Raw genomic sequence first — 24442 nt, forward strand, 5'->3', positions numbered from 1 at the left:
TGACTCCATCATTTGCAAGTGTAAATGGTTCCCCTCCCTCCTTCCCCAGGCAAACAGTTGCAGGACCAACTGTTCCAGGTCCTTTTTATCACACAGACTGAGAAGTGCAAGCACAGCCTGAGATATTTTCAACAATTTTGCCATGAATGTAATTTCTTGTATAACACCACTAGTGTTATTGGGTTTTTGTGACCTTCTAATCCTCCCTTTTCTAAGCACCTGCACAGAGACCATTTCACTCAGCCTTGGAAAGGCACTCCTTAAACAAAACAACAACACAGATCTGAAAATGTCCCGGTGAGTCCTTCCCTTCAGGATCCCCAACAAGGATGCCAACACAACTTCAAACTTATGGGCACACTTTGCACCTGAACAATGTAAGTGTGTAAGGCTTGAGTTAAACTGACTTCTCTCATAGAAACTAATGCAGGAGAGTGTGACTCTGCTGCTTTCATGATTACAAGATCATCATTATCATCATGTTTCAGCTAACATCATCTACACTTACATTTGTCTGTCCCCACTGAAGCTGAGGTTCTGTACTCAAAAAGAGAGTCTATGAGGTTCTGCACTTTCTGAATATGGTATCAGAAGGAAGACAGCACCCAACGCTGAGACAAATTCCCTAGACTCTGCAGTATAATAAAATACCATGACAACCTTTCTGCAACAAAGTCACAATCTTGTTAGCGGGGAGGTGAATGAATATACAGATTTTAATCTGTCTCCATATAGGTGACACACATGCATGTAAAGCCACTGATCTCCAAAATGACACCCACACCTCAGGAATAAAAATGCCTCTGATGGATTTGCACAGTTATTGAAGATTCTGAGCATGGTTTTCTCTCTTTATTTGCACTCCTTTTAAATTACACTATCAAAAGCAGTATGCTTTATTAAATCCAGTGTAGATACTAACAGGCTGAGGAATGGTCATGAAATGTTGAGCTCTGGAACCCTCAGCACAGGAAAGATATGGACGTGTTGGAGTGGGTCCAGAGAAGAGCCACTGAAATGATCAGAGGGTGGACACCTCTCCTATTAGGATAGTCTGAGAGAGTTCAGGTTGTTCAGCCTGAAGAGGAGAAGACTCCAGGAAGACTTTATTGCAATTTCAATACTTAAAGGGGGCTTATAAGAAAGATGGGGACAGACTTCTCACTAGGGCCTGCTGTCATAGTGCAAGGGGCAATGGTTTTAAACTAAAAGAGGGTAGATTCAGACTAGATGTAAGGAAGAAATTTTTTTTACAATGAGGGTGGTAAAACACTGAACAGGTTGCCCAGAGAGGCAGAAGATGCCCATCCCTGGAAACATTCAAGGTCAGGTTGGATGGCGCTCTGAGCAACCTGATCTAGTTGAAGATGCCCCTGCTCATTGCAGGGGGCGTTGGACTAGATGACTTTTAAAGGTCCCTTCCAACACAAAACATTCTATGATTCTATGATTCTAAGTATGACTGCAAAGGTCTGTTGGAGAACCAAGTGACCATGAACTTGACATTGTGAAATCACAGAATGGATGAATGATCAAAACATGTTTCAGAAAATTCAACACCCTTTTCAGCCTCCTCTAGCAAAGAAAACATGTGCATTGACACTGATTTTCACCCATGAAGACAAGTGAGTTTCTATCATGTTTAATGCAAAAATAGACTAGGACTATGAAATATTATTTTCTGTATCAAAATGAGAAGTATATAAGAATCTTTCCTCAATGCAGAGTTGAGTCAGAGGACTGGTAATAGGAACTGCTCAGTACTGGGCATCACGTGGTGTAATCTGGACAAAATTTAAAACAAAAGTTACTACCATCTACTAGATGCTGAATGGAATATAAGCAAGGAATGTGCTGGTTTAAACAGAATAAAAAAACCCCTAAAGTCTGAGACCTGATTGCCTATCAGTTTAACTTGATTAGATTCTGTAGCATATGCCTTGTAGGAGGAAGAACCTTTCACCAGAACATTCTGCCATTTCAGGACAACCAGCAGAACCACTGGAGATATCAGTTACAGGAGATCAACAGGAGATGTCAGCTAATACTACACACAAAAAATTAACTTCACAGTCCCAAGCAATTATAATAAATATATAAATATTATAAATTATAATAAATACATAAATAATATATTATTATATAATATATAACAACATATTATTGTTATGGTGTGCTTACATACGTAAGGGTTACGTAGTGTCTGCTTGATGTTATTTTTGCTTCACATTTTTCTGCTAAGTCATTAAACTAGATATATTCAAGCTGGTTTACATTCAGAGTAAAAGTTTGAAAAGCTTTTATAGAACTGTAACTGTGAGGCATACTCCAGGCAGACCGGCTCCTTTGGTACGCCAGTCATGATTTCTTCTCATTAAGGTTCCCAAAAAGTAGAGCATACATGTAAGGATCAAATTTGAGTATTTCCTATTGCTAGGAGACATGTCTGTCTTATTAGAGAAACCAGTAGCAATCTTTATTGGGAATGAGCACATTGGACAGGAAAATAAAGAACTCAACAAACTGTTCAGAAAGCACAAGTGCATAATATAAGATGAATTTGCTTAAACCAAATAGTCTGTTTATGGCATATAAATGTTATATTTTTTCTCACTATTTTCTTCCTATTCAGTCACAATATAAACCCATTTAAAACCAAACCCATTCTCATAGATCTCCACAAGCAAATTAGGTACTTTATTTTGGGATTTATACACAGAAGTAGGCTGGGTCCGTTTCCTGGTGAACAGAGTGTAAGACCTCATCAACAACTGCCTGATTAATGATGTACCAAAGAAATCAAGAAAGGAAACAATTCTTCTTTTCATAAGAACATAATTTCTTTTACTATAACCCAGTCTAGCTTCACTAGCAAATCTAGAGGGAAAAATGATACGAACTGACGTTATAAAATTAACGTCTCTTTATCCTTTCACAGTATTTTTCTGGTTTTGTTTGTTCCTGTATATGTAACTACTTGTGTTCCTATCTTACCTCATCTTGGGACTTGACCAGTGTTTCAAATGTTTTTTCTCCACTTTCACCATCTATCATTTTTTTCCGAATCTATTGGCAAAGAAGAAAACAGGAAAAAAATAAATAACTAGGTGCTGCATGTAAGAGGAATAATCTTTTCAGTGATTAAAAATACTTCACAGAAACACAGAAAATGGAAATTTGTAAGTTGTAGCTCTCAAAAAAAAAAGTTAAGTCACGTTTTTCTAATTAGAGGTTGCTTTAAACAAATAAATAGTGAATCTGTAGAGTTCTGAAGCAACAATTCTGATATACTTTGCATAGCAAGATCATCCTATAAAACTCCTTGATGTTGGGCACTAGAGAGACTATGAATTCTGTGTGGATTAGAAGTTTTGTCTAGCATTTCTCATGCTTCCCAGCACATCTGTGTGATTCTGGTAGCACCAGTGATTTACAAAAACATTTTTATACCCATCCAAGAGTAATTCCTCTCTGAAGCAGGTATTTCAAAGAAACAAGTCAGAATTTAACAGATACTAAGAAATGCTGAGTAGTGTAATTACGAAAGAACACTGTCAAAGTGAAATAAATGTTAAAAAATGCAAAATGTTTAGCCCCGCTCCATTTTATTTCACAAAACTAACAAATTATTTTTAAAAATTCTGATTTCTCAATGTATTACAAAATTAGTAACTGAAAAATATTCGGAGGAATTAATTTGTTGTCAACACAATTTTATTTTTCAGTTTTCTCTCTCACCACAGCAATAAACTTGTCTAAGAAAGAGAGTGAAATACTTTAAAAATATTTCAGTTAATATATTAATATCTTATTAATAAGTGTTCTGTTCTGAAAAATTTTGCAAGCGTCCTCCCCAGGAATTACCACTTAGTCTTTAAAATGAGAGGAATATAATGCATTGCCCTTGCCTACGGATAATACCGGGTCTCATTTTGTTCCATCACAACTTCATCTCTCCATAAATTCATAACCTTGACAAATGTAAAATTGAAATTTATAATGAAATAAATTCCTATTCAAAATCTAAAACATTTATTGTGTTTCAGTTATTATACAGTGGAATACAAGCAGCAACAGGTACTAAGAAACCAGGAAATCTCACCTCAACTTTAATATCATTTTCCAGTTCAGCGTCTAGAAAATCCAGTGTAACAGGCTCCTGGGATTTAGGATTCTGAAGCAGAAGATATTGAAAGATCAAATAATAAAGACACAGTATCATAATGTTACAAATCATTCTAATCCCTTCATTTCAAAGTAAGCTACTTAACTTGATTTACTTACCGATCTAGTTTAATCTCTAACAGCACAATGAATTACTAGTGGCCCTTTCTCATTCATTTTATTTCATTGGATAGAGAGCTTAACTGGGCAAATGAAATTCAAATTAACATTAATGGTCAGTGTCATCCACAGTCTGTCATGTATGGGGCTCATGCTGGGAAGCTGCATCCCCTACTGCTGATATGTCACAGACTGTAAGGGTGGGAGAAGACACATTAGAGGAAACATCAGATATGAATCTCTCAGTAGGTTTCCTGCCTTCAAGAAGGGAGACAGACATTTGGGAGAGTTTTCCAGCTGGGCAGTAAGATGGGGCAACTGTACTCTTCTGCAATTCTGCCATAAGCAGACTATAAACTCACCATTACGAGGTGGGAATGGGCTACAGTTCAAGATTTAAAGAGGCAGCAATCATAGTGAGTGATATATTTGTTATAAAAACCAAAAATCACTTTTATTGTCAGCATTACAGGACTTCCTTAAACACACTGCAGGTTTGAATGCATTTATTTTGACATCAGTACCGTTATCTCAGTTGAAGAGATGGAAACCTGTAGCACATCAATACTGTGACCCAGCAGCTTCAAGATCTAAGGAATGTATATGATGTCGACCTGCAGTAACCTTGGTCTCAGGAATGTGGGAAGACCATTGTAGCTCTGCTGAACTAGCTCAGGCCAACCTCCAGCCTCTGCTCCTTTCTCAGTTGCAGTCTGCATTTACTTGGACAGAGCCATCTTCTGTACGGGTTGTTAGGAATCTGACTTTTGGTTTTTCTGAGTAATTTTAGTTAAGCCCCATTGACTTTATATTGGTATAAAAATTCTCAATTTTCATCACCCAGTAGTTATTTAATGCACCCTGCCTAATGTAGGAACTTTACAAAATAGAGTATGGGGGTATATTATTTACCCATTTAAATCTAATAATTTAGAATATAATATTTAAAAAGTCCAGTTTTAATAATATTTTTTTATTGGTAATAATTTGCTTTGAGTAATAGGTTAGTTCATGTATGAAAGGATCTCAAGGCCTACTTTTTTCAGTAACTGAGCACTGTCTCTCACATGATTAGCAACACAAAAATTGTCATTAGTTGCTACTATTATTTCAAGACTAGTGTTATTTCTGATCGTGACATATTTAGGAGATTTCAGTGATTCAGCTATACTAACTATTTTATTGTAGCCTAAAGTCCCTTCTTTCAAAATGATTATAATGTTCCTTCTAACGTAATATTCTCTGGTAAAGTTACTTAACAAATGTCCATGTGACTATTCTATCAAACAATGCAAGTACATGTCATCATAATTTATGAATATATTTCCAGTTCATACTGGAAGATTGGAACAGCTGGTAAAAAATACCTTCATATAATAATCTGGAGCATTAAGAGCTTGACAGTAGTCCTTATTTTCAAGACTAACATATGATAGTGTTAGAAGTCAAAAGATTATTCTTCTGTAATCTTGAGGAAAAAATGTGCATGTTTTGGGTATACAGCATCATTCCTGTTCTTAGCAAGTAAGTCTTACTGTCTGATAAGAGAAAAGCTGATAAAATTATTCTCAGAAAAAGAACATGCACTGGAAAGATTAAAGACAAAGATTCCAGGTATTTTTTCAATGTCTGCTGATAACTTTAAATAAATGTTTGTGTTCCTATTTAACAAGATAGATAAAACTAGCAACTTTAATATAATAACATTAACATATGTTCTCTACTAATTCAAAGCAATTTAATTATTGCTATGCAGTTACATTTTCCCCCCAACAAATCCATGCTCTTGAAATAAATAGCAGAAGTCTAAAATGTAAAAATAAATTTAAAAAAACACATTTTCTTACATGCAATGGATAATGAATAGCATGGTCAAACCCAAACAGCATGCATGAAGGCATTGGCATGGCAGAGGAGGCATTTGTGAAGATCACATTCCATTCCAACACACAAAGGAACAGAGAAAAAAAAGAAATGGTAAAAAAAAAGAAAAAAAACCAAAAGGTATCACATCAAATCAAGGTCAATATTCATTTCAAATGATAACCTGGGCTAACCATAGTTAAGGAGTCCCAAAGACAAAATAGTCAACTTTAACAGTCTGTCAAAATTAAAGTATACATTAACTGTTTGTTCTTGTTCTTTTTAAGACCTACATTATATCACCACACATTCTTTCTAAGGTCCTTCTTAGTGACTTTTAATAGATGAAGAAACTAAGTGTGTATATTATGTGATGTGCCTAAGACACAAAGAAATCCATTAGAAATTGGAATAGAAAATTCCTGGACCTGTACTTTAAATGGAAGTCTATTTTCCCCGCTATGTCTTTTGCCCCCAATAATGTGTTTTTACCAGTATTTGGGCTCCATAATTTTTTCTTCCAAGGTTGCCATTTAGTCGGATTTATTCCAAGCCATGAAGAAACAAACTTACTGGTCAGTTTGCTCTTCTCTTTATCCAGTCATGCACATGACATGACTAGAAAAAGTGCAACACCACCACATTCACCAGCATAACTTAATAAAACAAAAGTAAATCACTAGCAACGAAGCATGCAAATAAAGGGAGCACAGTCCATTTTCAGCATGACAAATAAAGGCAAAGATCGATTATTTCAATGAAAAATTAAGAAGGAAACAAAGAAAGAAAGAACTGGTGCAGCAACATAAAAAAAAACCCCAAACATTAAAATGTCATCGTGTGATTTGGGTGGTCAGTATTCTCACAAATTCTATGGAAGGCCTTCTTTGCTGAGTTGCATGAGCCTAGTTCCTACTCATACCTGCAGTACTAATGAAGACACAGGCTTTTAAAATAAATGATGGTGAGAAGGCAGCAAAAATCCTGGGCCCCAGAGGGAGACCCAGGAGCATCTGGAGTGGATGGAAGCCCAGAGCTCTTCCAGAGCTGCATCTCCCTGGGCAGACAGCACCTTCAGGCAAACCCAGCAACAGCAAAATCATACCATAGCATGCTGAGGAGCCAGAGGTGCTCACAAAATTGAGGTTTTTTATGTTCCAGTGCTGCTTTCTCCAGTGCACAAAAAATCTAGCCCAGATGTGGTCTCCCACATGTGGTATAAACGCCACCACTTGACACTCGGTGAAATCACTGACTTGAATTAGATCAGGATTTTACACCAGGCATTACTGGTAGTGTTATGCAAGCTACCAGTTTTGTATCACATATTCCCATATGTGTAAGAAATTAACATGGTATACTGTACCTAATTTTGTTATATTTGCTAGTTACATAGTTAATCTATTCCTGTAAAGATTTTTACTTTTTCATTAAGTGTGTTTTGCTGAAGGACTGCATTACATAAATGTTACTAATTTCCTTTTCCCTGTCCAGGTTAATGGCAGTTAATTCTCTGGAGCTGGGTCTGTTAAACCAAGAAACCTGATGTAAATAGTAGATAAAACATATGCCCTAATCTGACTTCCCCAGAAAAAAAAAAATTGAACAGCTCATTCAACTTCTGTAATGTTATACAGCATACACTGTATAATAAAACTTGGCAATAAGGTAATAAGAATGATCTTCTTGACTCTGGGTTTATGCAAGCAAAGCCATCACAAGTAGTCTTTTTTTTTTTTTTCCTCCCAGTCTTCAAATTAATTTCAAAATCCAAAGAATAATTTTTACAGCATGGCTCTAATTAGCACCTATTAGTAAAGCACCATAATTTAATGGAACACCCTTCACTGCAGCAAATAACATGTTTTCTATTATTTAAACAAGGAAGGATGCAAGCTTCATGCTTTGGAAGCTCTTTGTCAAAGTAAACAGTTCTCTAGTTAGATTTTCCTAGTAAGCAGGGCAGAAGCTTTCTAATTTTATTTCCAGGACTATGCATTCTAATGCACTATGCACTAATCACCTCCATACAAAGTTACCTGTACATTGGGTCTCCTTTTTCTCAATTTAACTTTTGGTATGCCCACGCCAATTTGCTGAAGTAACAAAAAAGCAGTAATTTATATTCTTACACTATTAGTAAACAGCCTACTTATAAAATGGAGGTCATCCCTCAACATCTATATTCTCCAGTGCATGTTTACTGGAAGCAGAGACTAGCCCTGATTCCAGTCAAGAGTTCTGAGGTCTCTGTCAGAATTACACATGGGTTTTGTCCAGGGAAACAAACCCCAGACATATGTTAGATGATGTGAATAAGTTAACAAAGAGGTCTCCCTCCCACATACTCTGACAATTAAAATATAGAAGAGTTTCACTTTTTGTTTACTATTATATCTGCTCTTAAAAACACCTCCTCTTACATTTCTTGCAAGACCACAAACCATAATACAAAATACTGGATCCTAGTGAAGGCATCTGGAGTTTTAGAACTACCGTTAAACAGATTTTGATCAGAACCATAATGAAAATGAACAAAAAGATCTTTAGAACAGATTCTGAAATTGAATTATTTGATGTTTTGAAATCTTAATTACAACTAATCTTGTTAACACATGCTTAATGCACTCACTTCAATGACTATATTTTGTGGAGTATCCACCTTTTCTTTCCCAGGACAATGGGAAAAATACACTCACATACACAGAGACAGACAAAGAAAACTGGCAGTAAAACATAAAATTAAGCACTTGTCTAAAAATGTAATATAACTAACTACACAAACTCAAAAATTTGTATTTTAAGCAATTTAAAATGATGTTAAACTGAAAGTTAAAAAAAAGGTTTCTTGTGTTATGCTTTGATGTAGTTTTCATGTGCAGGTAAGTACACGATGGGAAAATTCTTAATGATTTTAATATGCTTTTGAACCCGCTTTTGGTTAAATTTTCTCAATTGCGCAAATAACTTTACTAGTTTTAAACTTCTAGGGGCTTCTTTTTGTGAGATGATACTGCAAGACAGTTTCTCAAAATTTTGTGTTGAACCAGTTGTGATTTGAGGTAACAGGTTTTCAGAAGGAAAGCAGAAGACATTCAGAAGAAGGGACCATTGGAAGTTTAATACACCCTCACCTCTTCGAAGGTAAAGACGTAGTTATGTTTTAGTTTACATCTATTGAAAAATTGCTAGCAAAGAGGGTTAAGATGTTGTTTGTTAATAAGTTAACGGCTACCAGGAGGTTCTACTAAAATTAATATAACATGTTAAAGAAAGTCCATGAGTTCTAAATACATCTGTCTTTGTAGTGTACCTTAGTTTTAAAACGTAGTTCTTGTATCAGTCTGAATAGCATGCACCACCCCAAACAAACTGGGAGTGAAAAAGTCTAGTCTGTGTAACTGTTAATAACAACAATAACAATAATAATAATGCATATGCTTAAAATTACATTTAGACATTATTCCACAACATAAAACATATAATTTATAAACTATGCCTTTTTAAACATACTCTAAAAACATCTGAACAGTATGTGAAAGCATCTCTGGACTTTGTATCTTTTTAAGTAGAAAACTACACGGAGAAACCATGACAATTAGTATCCTAATAACCCATCTCCGCCTGCTTAGGTTTAGTAGGGATGAGCTGAGTTTTTCAGTAACAAAGCTTCTTTATTCTTCAGTGTTACAAGTTTACACTGCAGTATAGTAATGAGACAAACAGAATCCATATCCAACAGTTTCTCACAAGATTGTGACTAAAATGAGAATACTATGTGGCTTCATTTTATATTCATTCTGTTAACAGAAAGATAAATTTATGTGCATATAAAGAAAAAGTAAATAGAACACTCGTCATCATTTGACATTCTAATAATCTCTAATGAAGGAAAAGATTCGGTCAGTAATGGTGCACATATTTGTCTCACAGTAATTCATCAAGAAAAATAATCAAATAAAACCTCATATTTAACACATGTAAACCTAATGCATATATACAGAAACTGAAGTCCTAAATTATGAAGACTAATAAACCCCTTTCTTTCCTTTTTTACTTTTACTTTTAAGAGTCCTTTCAAAAGAAATCAAAATGGTTATTTTATCAATATTTAAGATCAAATATTATTTTTTCTTTTTTTCTGAAGCATTTTTTGTTGGTGTTGTTTTTTTTGGTTTTTTTTTTTTTTTTGTTACACACTTGGCAAAAGATTTTGAACATATTTATTACTTCACCAGGCAATTAATTCAAATATTCACAATACTAACTTCCCCCAGCTTAAGAATTAAATGAATCATTAAAGATGAATTCTTCATTCCTTTTTTCTGCCTTTGACAGATAAAGTTGGTGAAGTAGTGATAAAAAGCCTGCTTCACCTCTTGTATCTATGAGAGGATTTTCTGGTGAAGAAACAAGAGAGGACAGTCACACAGCCAAGAGGTCAAGGACTAGCTGCTATTCTGCCAAAGGAACATGGCTGTGAGGAATAAAGTGATGGATATGCATCCAATTTACAAAAAAACAGTATTTCCATGCCTAAAGGCAGCAAATACACTTACATTACTTAAGAAGTTTCTCTAAAGTGCACTAAGTGCTAAAAAATAACTGAGGAGTAGGGTGCTGCTAAAGTTTAAAAGCCTTACTAGCCTTATTTGCCTGTGTATTGACAGCTTGCATTTACCTTGGCCACATATTGCTCAAAAATTCTAAACCAAAAATTTTAATATTGACAGCTGAACTATTTGGATATATTATTTGGTCTTCAATACTTGCAGTGATTCATTATTATTTCTAACTTTTTTCTGTAAATAATCCAGATATTTCTCTCAATCTGGAGTGATTTTTAAAAATTATTTTTAGTTAATTAAATTTTAACTTTGTCTTTTATATAATGCTGCATTTCTGCATGATGAACTAAAGAGACAAAATTTGCTGAAATGCTGTATGTTTCTACTGGAATAAAAATACAAGCATTTCTCAAATATTCCACTAAACAGAAGATTGTTTGATATGGAGAAACCCTTCACTAAATCAAAGATTAAAGTTCAGATTTTGGAAGAAAAATCATGCATTCATATGAAATATCTCCTCAAAGCCAGGGACACAAGTTGTTTAAGAAGATAAATGTAATGTAGGAGTCCCCACAGGGTCAGGACTACAGTTAATGGATATAAAGCAAGATTGAAATGTTGGGTTTAATTTTCTTGAAATTTGAGAAAAGTAGTGTCCTAACCTTATTTAGATAAAGATTTAATTAAGTTGAACTACTAAAAAGTCTAGCATTCTGGGAAGGAGTGCTTGCTAGATCCATCCCAACTCTGCAGCTCAGGTTTCAGCTCTGGTAAACAGAAAATAAGCAAATAAACAAATACAAGAATACAAGTAAAATACATTCTGTTTGCCCCTAATTTCTGTGGTTTTGCAAGTATGAAAGTTTCAATTTCTGAAATGAGAAAGCATCACAAAATAAGCATGTACACTAGTGAACTCCTCAGTTTGCTTCAAGATCATCTTGTAACACACTACAAGTTCTTCACAATGATATTACAACTACCACTATTACAGTTACTACTGGTTATTTTTGTATTAATATGTATATTAAAACACTTATTTCACATATAAAAATGTGCATGCAAAATATACATCCTTTTTATTTTATCAAAACCTGAATTGATACAAGCCCATTCTGCCCTATGTGCTGACTAAACCGGATTTGGATGAAGTGATATTGCACCATGGATCTTCCTTTACCCCCCAGTTGAGACTTCTTTACTATTTCTCTCTAGCACTTTCAGCAGATTTTATTTTCTGTTATTTCTGACAATGTCCCCTTATTATAGAGAAATAAATTAGTAAGTTCTTCATACCTTCGGTTGGAGATTTGGATGAAGTAGCACATACCCATTAGGATCAATCGCAAAATAGTATCCGTTTGGACAAAGCTGAAGGAAAGAAATGAGGCTTAGAATTATAGGCTTTTGAAGTAATAAAGCAAGATTAATTAATAATTTTCAAGAAATAATACATTGCCTCAGGCATCATGAAATATGTGAGGTATTAACATAGAGAAGACAATTTCTTAATATTTACTCTTTCAGAATCATAAACTTGGAGAATAATTTAGGCTGATGGTTCCTCTGAAAGTACAACCCTTCACTGAAAGCTGAGCTAACTTCAAAATAAGATACAACTTTGGACTAGGTTTCAAAGGGTCTCTGAATATCTCTAATGGCAATTCCACAACCTCTCTGGGCAACATGCTTCAGTGTTTAACCACCCTCACAATGATTTTTTTTTTTCCTTATTTCCAGTTGGAATTTCCATTTGCCAATTGCCTCTTGACTTTTGCTATAACCTTAACAAAATTTCAAAGTACATCTTCACTATAACTCCCATTAGGTAGCCCATTAGATTCCTTCTTCACCCTAAATAAGTCCATCTCTCTCATCTTCTCCATGTACTCCAGCCCCCTGGTCTGCACTGGACTCTGCCCAGCACCTCACTGTATTTTTTATATTGAGGAGATCAAACCTGGACACAGTACTCCTGACACACATATTCACTGCACAGTTGGCCTTCTTTGTACAAAGGCACATCTGCTAACTTATGTTCAGCTTGTCCTCCACTATGAGCCCCAGACCTTTCCTGCCTTTTGAGGCAGTCTGTCCCAGCCTGTACTATGGCATGGGATTATTCCTGTCCAGATACTGGACTCTACATTTGCCTTCAGTCAAATTCGTGATGTTACTTTGCTTCCTCAGCTGTTGCTTTCCACAGTACTAATTATTTTCTTAGAAGGTCCCCGTCTAGATGTCTAAATATATAAATCAATCATACTGTGTAGCGTACAGACAGACATGAATATTAAAGTACTCCTCTATAAAGAACTGTCCTATATATTAGCTGAAATGATTGTGTACTCTACACTGCGGTAAGAACCAAACACTCAACTAAAGAACAGTGCTTTAAGCTACAGGAAAATAATTACTTGGAACCTATTCCCCCATGTAAAAGTTGGCTTTTACAGATGCATCCTGATGGACAAATCACAGAGAAACACATATATGGCTGGAGAGAAAACCATGAAAAAAATCAGTGGAAAACAATGGAAAAGAATATATGAAAGGAAGCCTGCTGGTATTTTGACTCACATCCAGTCATTGCTCTATGATTTATCAAAGAGCATGCACAGAAATCATACATAAATCATACATAAAGAGAAACCACCAACGCAAGCAACTTACCGTAAATCGGGGTGTCAGCTTTTTTATGTCCTCCAAAGAGACATCAACTCCCATTACTCCAAGAATCAGCTGATTCTGGTAAGATTCCAAAATGTTAGCATATGTTTGACATATTTACAATGCAGAATAACTACAAGTCAGTGAATTTTGATTTTGCCTTTGTCTCCTGTTTGACAAAAACTACTTGAAAAGTCGCCTATTTACGTATGTCTATTGTAAATATTTTAAATAATGACCAAGTGATTCAAAATAACATTCAGTATATTCAGAATTTAGTATTGAATAGTAAAATGGTTTATGAAGATGAATATGGATGCTTTCCTGGACGAATAATAAATGTAAGAACAAAATAGGTAAAAGGAAAAGTGATGCATTAATATTGCCAGTGATGTAGATACTAAATTACTAGCACCAATAAAGAGCTATTATTGAATGCTTTGTTGGGGAGTGAGACCCCCCCCCAAATTAATCCCTTTTGGCTATGGCATAATGATGAATGAAAAAAACCCACAACAACAACAACAACAAAAAAACCAGTAACTATAACAATCATCAGCATCTGAAATCAGGGACTCAGGCACTACATTCACTACACTTGTGATTTATATTCCTCCTACAGAAAGGTGGGGCAATCATTTACACAGTGTCACCTGAATCCCTTCTCCATAATAAATAAATGTGGAATATGTATTGGAAAATGCATCATACAGTCTGTAACCTAAAATTCATGTTGCATGAGTCAAGGAGATTCAAGTTCTCCTCTTGTTCCTCTGTATTAGACAATGGCTGGTTTACTTCTCAGAAAGACACCCTTCGATAATCAGTAGTCTTTCACTTCACAGACAGACTCAGTGAATTCCAGGCATTATCTTGTAGATAAGATTATGAAACCTTTTTATTTTGTTTTGTTTTTTAAAGGGAAAGTAAGAGAACTATTCGGAAAGTAAATAAAAGAAATGGTAGTGATCAAATTTGTATTTATTCATTCTGAGACTAGGTAATATCTGAGAAACTGAATCAAGTATTGTTTTGCGTAAACTTCTGTTTATTTTGACCTGAATGAACAGGAGTTTCACATCAAATGTGCAATATTTTACTACACACAGTAAAGCATATCCTGGATCTGATTTTAAAAAAGCAGCATTTTGATTTGGTGAAGAAGACATAAATTGATTCCATATCAGACAGTAATAGGTATGGGCAATTGTATTTATTTTTTAGATTTTAATCTAGATACACAGTGGTATTTTCTATTCTCTTAACAACCAATTTAGTTAAATTCTGTACATCATTGCCTTTTACCCTGAAATGTCATAGCTTCACAGATTTGTTACACATTTATCTGGGCATTTTTTCTTGTCAAGGCCTAAATCATATCATCATCTATTTCCCATCTCTTGAGCACTAATGTATTCCCACTGCCACCAGGTCACAGAGATAGAGCAAGGAATGCCATACCCTGAAACTCAGAACTATAAAAAGGGTGATCTGCATTTTCTTGTTCCCAAAAGGTCATCAGCTAGCTGGAGATGACCCATTTGTTTCTGATGTACAAGACAATTAAACTGTATAAAGCTCTATGGAAATACACATTTTTCAAGGAGTTCAGCATTCAATTTAATTCAAATAACTTTTTTTTTTTTTTTTAAATTCCCATTTTGTTCCTTTGTTAAGTTGAAGACAGGTAGAGTTCCTGTAATCACAAGGCCCAGCTCCTAAGAAATAATGACATACAGAGGGGAGAAAAAGACCTTTTAGTTACATAACAAATATTGAACTATAATATATTAGAACAATTCAGGGATTACTGTAGCCAAACACTAGGTTAGAGTACTGACTTCTACTTTGTAAAAAAATAAAAAAATAATAATACTTCATTGATTTTATGCATAGAAAGTTAGAATTAGATTTTATGGTGTCCATGTCTTAGAAAAATAAATTACTTTTTAAAAACTGATGGTGTGCAACACTTAGGATATAATGGTTTAAAACCCTCTAAATGTTATGAAAACATGTTTACAGCTACAGTACCCACTACACTAAAATCTCCATTGGAGGGGAGGGGGAAAAAAAAAATGGAGATTTCTACCTTCTTTTATGCTAGTGTTTGGGTTCTATTTCAAATTTTTTTCTTCTCACTGATTCTTACTCCTTACATGTATTCTATTGAGGAACAATATAACTTTGTACCCTTTATTTCGTTAGGAAAAATAAGCTAAAATACTTTATTAATCCACTCTGATTAAATTTGTTCTTCATTTGCCTAGTCCAGTAGTAGCTTTTTGACTTTTAAATCATCTTTCATGAACTTAAGTTTGCATTAAAGGAAAGGTGAAGAGATCAGAGTTAGCACCACTATAAGCAAGGTGAAGAGAAGTGGACATTTTAGGAGAATGGGAGAAGCAAGGAATGGAGATGAATTAGAAGAAAAAAGAAAGGAGGATATTTTTAGAAGGAGCATTGAAGAGATACATAAAGAAACAGGAGGGTTGTGTATGGGGGATAACAATTGTACATCCAAAAAAAATGTACAGCTAGAGAGGACAATAATTGTTAATAAATTATGACTAACTGGTAAACCTAAAAGTATCTGAAAATTCTGGGATAATCTTGCAGAAAGTGAGGCCAGAGCAACAGTGTAACAGAACCTGGAGGAATAGGTCAAGAAAAGAAGTGTGAATTGCCAATTACATCAAATCCTTAAAGACATTCTTGAAAGACATCCTCAAATAAAAGTACCCCTTTAGGATGTCATAACCTGAATTTAAGCTCAAATCACATACGGCCTCATGCAATACACTTCACATTATTGTAATCTTAGCCCCATAACAGCTGCTGGACAGTAAGTGAAAAAGGATAGGAAAAAGTCCATTGAGGCACAGCAGAAGGGTAGACCCTGCAGGAGGGAACTGCTTTAGGGAATTCAAAATAGACAATCACTGTGACAACTTAGCCCCAGTTCCTGCTAAAACCAAGAATCAGGAAAAGGATCCAGAGTGGATTAGATACACCTGTGTCTTTTTGTTCTCATCTGTGATGAGACAGGCCACAGATTTTGGCCTTTAACTCAACAGTTTACCTTGGGTTGTCCTACTTTTTATAAATATATATGTATGCACACACACAAATATATATAAAATTAATATCACAAACACACATATATAACACGTAAATAGAGAAAAGCTTGAAGGAAAGACTGAATAAACCCACTGAAAATATAAAGTAATCGAACATAAGTCTTCAGGTATCGCTTGTTTTACTTCATTAAACTGGTCTCTTCCTATCCCCAGTTACAAATTTAGCTTTGACTTTACAACAGGATATGTACAGAACATATGAGCTTTCGTCATAACATCCTTTATGTTTCCAGTAAGTACCTCAACAGTAACCAAGAAAACATGGTTAATGAACTTCTGGCCATTGAAATTCCAAAGAAAAACTAGTTCCTCTGTGTCACGCTCAGTTCCATGATGTGTTGATAAAAATTTTACAGTAATGCTGACTGACAGGAAGAAGTGGATTTTGACATGACATTAGATGACCATGTGAACTTGGATAAATACATGATTCCAGATGACCATTTCGCAGTAATTTTTGCCTAGTTAAGAGTTACTCAGAAAAAGGTTATCTAGAGCAACAGATTGGATTGTTGCTAATAATACTTTGCATTTCGTAGTTTCCTGAATATGTTTGTTTTACAAGACCAAAGTGATAAATTCAGCAGTAAGAAAAGCATTTCATATATCTTTTTGTTTACTTCCTCATTATAGACACTGTCCAATTAAAAAAATCATTACCTTGAGCAAGCAAGTAATTATAATAACCATGATAGCTTAAAGATCCAAGTTCAAAATCTGTACAAATACCCAGTAACACTCATAGGTTTCATTTTGTTTAGGATACTTTTTATTTTTGGAGGAAAAAAAAAAAAAAAAAAGCAGCACTGGTACAGTGCTGGAAAACTATCTGTTTCTTTTTTCTTTTGTTAATTTGAAGACAACAATGATTTACACTTAAAGATCTGTGTGCAGGATAAATTGCTTCTCTCTGTTAAAGTTCAGGACACTTAGGAGAATACTAGGTGCAAGTAATGACCAGAATGTTAGAAATAGCTGTTCAGAAAATTGCTCTATTAAAGTGTATAGATGCTGGAAATATAATATTATGTTTGGAACTGTAGGAAATTGAGTCCTCGGTACTGTGGAAAATGGAACCCTATAGTTACTGATTTGGTAAGATTCTTGCTTTACTAGAGATAAATACAAATCATACCAGAGCATCCAGATAGACATTTGTCCATTGGACTTGTTTGGCTTTCTCTCCAGCTAAAACCATTGGTCTTCCCAAAACATCCAGATATTCCTGCCAAAAAGTGTAATAAACTCATCAGAAGACACTTATTAGATCAAAGTCCAGAAACAGCATAAAAAATAAAACAATAATGAAATAAAAATAATTAAAAGATCAGAAAAGAAAGGTCAAAATTCACTACTAATAGAGGAGTAGTATTTAATTACTTCTTTAAAATTATACTACTCAGAATTAAGTCTTCAGTTTGCAGCATTTACTGCAAAGGCCCTTCCTACAGTCTCAGTGACACAGACCTTACACATCCACTCTCCTTCCACGAAGTGAGAATTACAACTATTTTTGTTACAAAATTAATTGCTAATGACACAAGGAAATTACAAGCAGATCACAGAACCTTCATCCCAGAAGACCGAGTGGGCGAAGGAGGGTGAGTGGTGTAACAGCTGGGTATGTTAAGCTCCTACAGCAACAACTTGTATAACTTCCAATGAAACAAAAAATTCAGTTATAAAACCTCATAGTCCCTGCCTTCATTCAGTTCGGGAGTATGGCTAAAGCTGTTGATCTTATGAGATATCCGACTTCTGGTCTGGTTCGGGAGTGGATGCCATCAAACTTGTTTCCGTCTTCAACCTTTTCTATTTGTCTGATCATATTAGGGATATTTCTTGCCAGACACTATCTGGAAGAGTTTAACAGAATCAAAGGACTCTTATCCAAGCCAAAAAAAGGACTCTAATTTTCTGCCAAAAAATGTCATGCCTGACCTTGGAAGGACAAAGAACTGCTATGATATTTCTCTGCTTTTCTGGACATGTGCATACATGGGCTTTCAGACAACTGAAAATAGTATCTGTTCATCTACACTGTCCGTTTGGATCTCACCATATAATTCCAGGGTCCTGTGCCCTTAGTGATCTACAGCGATGTCTGCTAAAATTGTCCTGCATTATTTTTGAAGAAAAAAAGCTATGTCTCTCCCAGACTGGTCAAAGCAATCCAGGAATCTGTCCTATATGCAGGATTGTACCAGATCACTGTTTCTGCCCAGCTGAGTTCAGATACTCTAGCAGGGCTATGCCTTCACACAGACCCACAGTGATACACACCCTTAGGATCATGCTGTAAGTATGGCAGGAGGCAGACCGCGAATGTCTAGGTGTGCTATAAAAAAAATTACTGAGTTTATAAAACTTTATTAAAAAAATGGTGCCGTGTCTCAGGAACAAAGAGGGATCATGTAAATCCAGGAGGAAAACTGAGCCCATAACACAGTGATTGTGCAGAGGTCTACAGAATGCAAATCACTTCAAACGCTCCATTGTGTGCACACGGCAAGCTCCTGTGGGTCAGCTGGCCAGGGAAACAGGGATCACGTTGTGAAATGGCTCACTGAAACTATTATAAATAATTAAATAAATAAGAATAATCCCTCATATGTAAAAGAATGACCTATTTTTTTTCTCTGTTCCTAATGCAGCACATCTTAAAATTTAGTTGATGCAAATAGACATGAAATGCAACATGTAAGAATAGAAATTATTCTGTTACTTCATTTTACAACTCTATTTGCATTTAGCCAAAACTTACCTGGGTGTTAATTCTTATGGCTCCAATGGACGGAATTTCATAATAATAACCTAAAATTTGGAAAAGAAGTAATACCATCTTACTGTAATATATTACTAGTTTCTTCATCTTAATTTAGCCTGTAATTTCTAATTTAATTTTTATAGAAATTACCATGTATAAATGAAATAATATTTAGTAAATGCCATCACAATGCGTGGCCACCTATGGCATGTCACCATGTCATATAGTCCAAACTAGTTACTCTTAAGCAGTGAGAGCATATGTTTCTTTTGTCTGTTTTTTTTTTTTTTTTTTTAAAACGGAGGTAATGTACTAAATCTGTACTCGCGAATACCCAGTCAGTCTGATATGCAAGTATATTTTATGGTCATTTAAATACACATTGGTCATTTTAATTACATTGTTACAGCAATGTAATTATATGCTGAATGCATATAGGAATGCACATGTGGCTACAGCCTGCCACTATAGTGAAGTTCATAGCAGTAAAATATACTTTGTGGGAAGGACGAAAAAATCAAACTGATATTTCCTCTAACTAAACAGCAGAAATGTCTTTATTCATCACTGATTTTATCACCTATTTTTCTGAATGAAAAATATTTCCCATACGCAACAATAAGACTGGGAGGAGAGGCACTGAGATCCAGTTTCAGAGCATGTAGGCTGTAAGTCGATTTGGAAGGAAGCAGGGAGAACTGGAGACCTAAGAGTACTGAGGTTAGCCATTTACTTTGCCATAATCAATGTGTGACTTGATAATAAATGAAAACTTTTAATTAAGGAAAAATTAAATAAAAATATAGGTTTTTGGATATGCAAACAAATAATCGCATCAGTTGTGGACAGAAGAAACTGATCATTTTGCCTCGATAATAAAATGACATAGGTGGTTATGCTTTAAACCAGCTGGTACTCATTTATTTTGAAACAGTGGAGTTCACATGCACACAGTCTTTTAAGATACAAAGACATTAGTTAAAAAATCCCTGTTTAAAAAAACAAACGTTGATTTTCTGCAATTATCTGACAGCACAATCTGCTCCTCATGAAGCTGTAGTGTCTTCTGTATAATCTGTCAGCATATTGAGGGATTCATGAGGTGGCATGTATGCTATTCATACAGGTTATGTATTCCTCTATATCATTGCTTTTTTTCTGTATCTATATCTTTCTCTTATCTTTGGTTTATATTATTCCCATGCCTGAGAACTGTATCTTATCCTCCTTCCTTGGCAGTCTTAATTTTCAAGACCCTTTGTAATCTATCCCACCTATTACCTCTTGCTTCTCACTGATTTGTAAAACCACATTTTCAGTCAGACCTGGAACCTGCTCTATTTAAAATATTAAACAACATTGTTTGATATTTTCTCTATTTTCTATTTATCTGTATTGATCTGTTATCTCTTGTTCCATAATTATACTGTAGGGTATTTGAGACATCTCTTTTTCACAGTCTTTTTAAATGTTTCTGACCACTTCTTCATGCAGAAATTTTATGAGAAAGCACTTTACTGCCTTCCTTTCACATTTTTTTAACTTTATTTTTCGTACATAAAGAAATCAGGATAAAAATAAATAACATAAGCTCTTAGAAGCTAAGAAATCACAGAAGGAATAATTTTGATGTTTTCATCAAAAAAAGGAAAAACAATGTAAGTCATCGGGTCCCTTGTAAGTTTTGGAGAAAAACGGAAAGAAATCCAACCAGCCAACTAACCAAACAAAAACGCCCTTTGTCTAGATCCCTTAATATAAACCAGCTTTGCTTAATTTCTTATCTGTCATCAGTTCCATCTTTTCATAGACGGCTATTACAGGAAGAATTCTCAAAACTGAACCAACATAATAACAATAGTAATAACAATCATAATAATAATATCAATATTAAAATACTGTGATATTTTTCTTGCAATATAAAGTTTTAAATAAAGTAATCAGAAATAAACATGCATGCTTCTTTTTATATATATATATATATATGCATATACACATTTAATCAAATAATTTTTTTGAAGCCTTATTGAAAAATACAATACAGCTAAAATCAGGTTGAAAAAAATTGTATAATTCTTAGAGAATAATAGAGTTATTGCCTGTTCAAAGCTCCAGCAAAGAATAGTCTCAAAGAAAAACAAAATACCTTTATTTTCACAGGCCATCCACTGAATCGGTCCTTTGTCATAATTATGTTGACCAACAGAAAATGTGAACACACGTACCTATAGAAGTTAAAAAACAATTCATATAACTTAACTATATGTCATTAATTAACTGTGACTCTCAAGTTAATGATAGTTGGATTTGTCATACATTTGAACAGAAAAAGAAAAGTGAATTTTCTATTTTTTATCACCATAATAGATACACTGTTATTATTATATTTATGAATTCCTATTAATTATTTTGGTCCATGAGGTAGAACTCAAGAAGAATATTCTTTCATACACCTTTCATACTTTAAAAATCTAACATTGGTTACTGCCCATAAACGATTTTTTTTTTCCCCCTAGGATGGTAATTATAACTCCTCAGGTTTTGTTAAATTAGTTGACATAATCTCATATCGATATTAGATGCTCACCAATGAATTAAAATGAAACTATGTATGGCAGTAGAATATAAAGGAATGCAAAACAGGATTTTTTAAGATGTAAAATAATTTCAGGAAAGATATGAAATTTCAGATACTACAGAAACAAATTCTCATTTTGCTCAGACTTTCAGCCTTTTAATGTAAAACCACTAGACTGGCTCAACAGAGTTCCATGGAATGCTTAAGCTTCTGATATTTCACTTTAAGCTCCTGATACTCATTAAAGCTATGTGTTTTATAAGCACAATTCTATTCTGTTTGGTCAATGTAAATTCCAATCTCAGTAACTGAGAGCAGTAATGGCTTCAGAATATTCACTAAATGTTATACAAGTTTTGGACAGAAAACAGGGTTTTCAGCTTAAACTATTTTCCATGCAAATTGACTTTAATATATAAAAAACCAAAAAACCCTCAAAACTCAGTATTGCTGTACACAGATTAAAAATCCTACAAGACATGTAGAAAAATTACAAATATTTTTTTTCAGCTTCTGGCTGAATACTTACCTCAGAAGCTGAGCCTTTTTGTAAAAGGTGAGGAAAATATTTTCCCAACACTTTTAATAAGTTGTTTGCTGTTATCATGTCCCTCTGAAGGAAGGACCAGTCTTTCCTTTTCAGGCATCTCTTTCTTTATGGACCATTTACTTTACCACTTCACTTTACAAACCACAGATCACAATATAAAATCAGAATATGATTTCCTTTCTATGGATCTTGATGACTATGTTTAAAATTAAACCTTAATACAATTAATTTACATGCAGGCTATAATTGGCTAATAGGGTAATGTTTTCTTTAAATAATATTCACAGTATAAAATTGTGGATACTCCTTGTAAACTACTGATCATTGTTAAGTTTTAAAAATATTGTTTATACAAATTTTCATCACATTATTTAGCATGTGTGATTACTACCTAAACTTTCATTTGTCAGATAACAAAAGTTATGTGACATAATCAGAGATATGTATTAATCAAGAGCTCTAGGAATAGCTCCAAATCATCAGTCAGCAGCTAGCAATTGATGAAAGTTTATTAATGTTGACCCTTATATGCAAGCAGGGTGAACAAAGCTTTGTGCTACATGTCAATTTTAATTAATATATTTTGTTTTGCTTTATCCATACAAACCCTTTGTTTCTGCAGTTAAAAGCAGAATTAAAGCAGCTACTCTGCTGCACTGAATGCTGATTCAGGTGTTTGGGTTTTTTTTTTTAAAAACAGACAAAATTTGAAGTTTTTCAATAAAACTGATGACTGTCCCACAGAATGTTATTTCTCAGTAGTGAGTCAAGCCAATTACAGTTCTAGTTACCCAGACAGGTATGGGAATGACTGTACACGTGTGATGGTAAAATTTTGTTCTCATAGTTCATATGGATAGAGACAGATGAAAAATTCCTTCTATTACCTTGCAAGTATCAGTATTGATAGCGCGAACATGACTTCGCCTGATATGTCTGGATCTCATTTATTTTTTTAATATTGTATCACATTGTAAATTCAAGTTACATTTGCCATCCCCCATTTGTTCTTGACCTCTTTTACAAAACATCTAACAAACTCTTCAACATCAAACTCTTCAACATCAAACTCTTCTAACAGATCTTTCTGTTTCTGTTCAATTACCATCTTTTTTTTTCCAAGCTGAATATCTCAATTTTATTTCCTATTGGTATCTCTCAACTCACACAGTCCCTGCTTATTACACTCCTGTTCTTTTTTGGACTCACCACTGCTACCAGTTTAGTGTCCATAAAACACTTGATTCAGATTGCATTCTTCTCAAAGATTATGGTGAAAAAAGAAAAACCCCACTAAATGTCACTAGTTAGATAGTCGAGTGACATGATGTCTCTTTTGGATTAAAAGTAACTACTTACATAAGTTAAGACAGAGTCATTTGGGTTTGCTTGTGTGTGTATAAAACGCATGAGTCAAATAGACTGGACTGTGTAGCATTTGATCTCAAATGTAAAACTGAAACACTGCATTAGATTCATGTTGTGAAATGGTATGTAATATAGGGAAAAGAAGCAGCATGTTAAATCTGGAACTAATCTATAAAGAATTTAGAATTTAAATTATTGACAACAAGCAGAGGACAATATATCTGATTTACTGTTGCTTGGATAATTAACAGAGATAAAGAATTGCAATGAAAACTGGAGTTTTTAATTGTTACTTGGTTTGGCAAGAGGGTGGAACATTCAAAAGAGTTTTCTTTTTCCTATTGCCTCATCTGGAATTGAGTAGAATGACAGACCAGCTGGAAAAATGAGTCAGCAAGTCAAATTAAACAAACCAATTTTAGAAAAAAAGAAATGCTCTGTACTAACATATTCTGTGATATGACCCAGAGTCAGCCAAAGGACTGAGATGCATCTGTCTATAGCTTTTCCTTATAGACATCTGTCCAAAGAAGACAAAAGGATCTTAAATTAAAAAAGACAGATTTAATTACTTTTAATAGGGAATTTTTGACTGAGAACACTTGGAATAACTGGATCAGACACAATAGATACGAGCACCTCTCCCTTTGC

At 34.4% G+C, this 24442-nt stretch overlaps 1 protein-coding gene across 8 annotated transcripts in view; it reads right to left on the minus strand.

The window, feature by feature from the left end:
* Positions 1 to 24442, minus strand: part of CACNA2D1 (calcium voltage-gated channel auxiliary subunit alpha2delta 1) — a 407675-nt gene that overhangs the window by 42871 nt on the left and 340362 nt on the right. For 4 of the 8 annotated variants that reach the window (XM_026861958.1, XM_026861938.1, XM_026861948.1 and 1 more), the window contains 9 exons: positions 21442 to 21520; positions 19293 to 19342; positions 17664 to 17753; positions 15038 to 15106; positions 13392 to 13466; positions 12015 to 12089; positions 8187 to 8243; positions 4103 to 4159; positions 2995 to 3066 (listed from right to left, as the gene is read on the minus strand). In XM_026861958.1, the coding sequence (XP_026717759.1) occupies positions 2995 to 3066; positions 4103 to 4159; positions 8187 to 8243; positions 12015 to 12089; positions 13392 to 13466; positions 15038 to 15106; positions 17664 to 17753; positions 19293 to 19342; positions 21442 to 21520 (624 nt within the window). Of the gene's footprint in view, positions 1 to 2994; positions 3067 to 4102; positions 4175 to 8186; positions 8244 to 12014; positions 12090 to 13391; positions 13467 to 15037; positions 15107 to 17663; positions 17754 to 19292; positions 19343 to 21441; positions 21521 to 24442 lie in introns of all 8 variants that reach the window. The other 4 variants (XM_026861990.1, XM_026861975.1, XM_026862001.1 and 1 more) reach the window with 2 other exon arrangements.

This window comes from Athene cunicularia, assembly GCF_003259725.1.
Source record: "Athene cunicularia isolate RWA chromosome 1 unlocalized genomic scaffold, athCun1 chr1_part2, whole genome shotgun sequence".
NCBI lineage: Eukaryota > Metazoa > Chordata > Aves > Strigiformes > Strigidae > Athene > Athene cunicularia.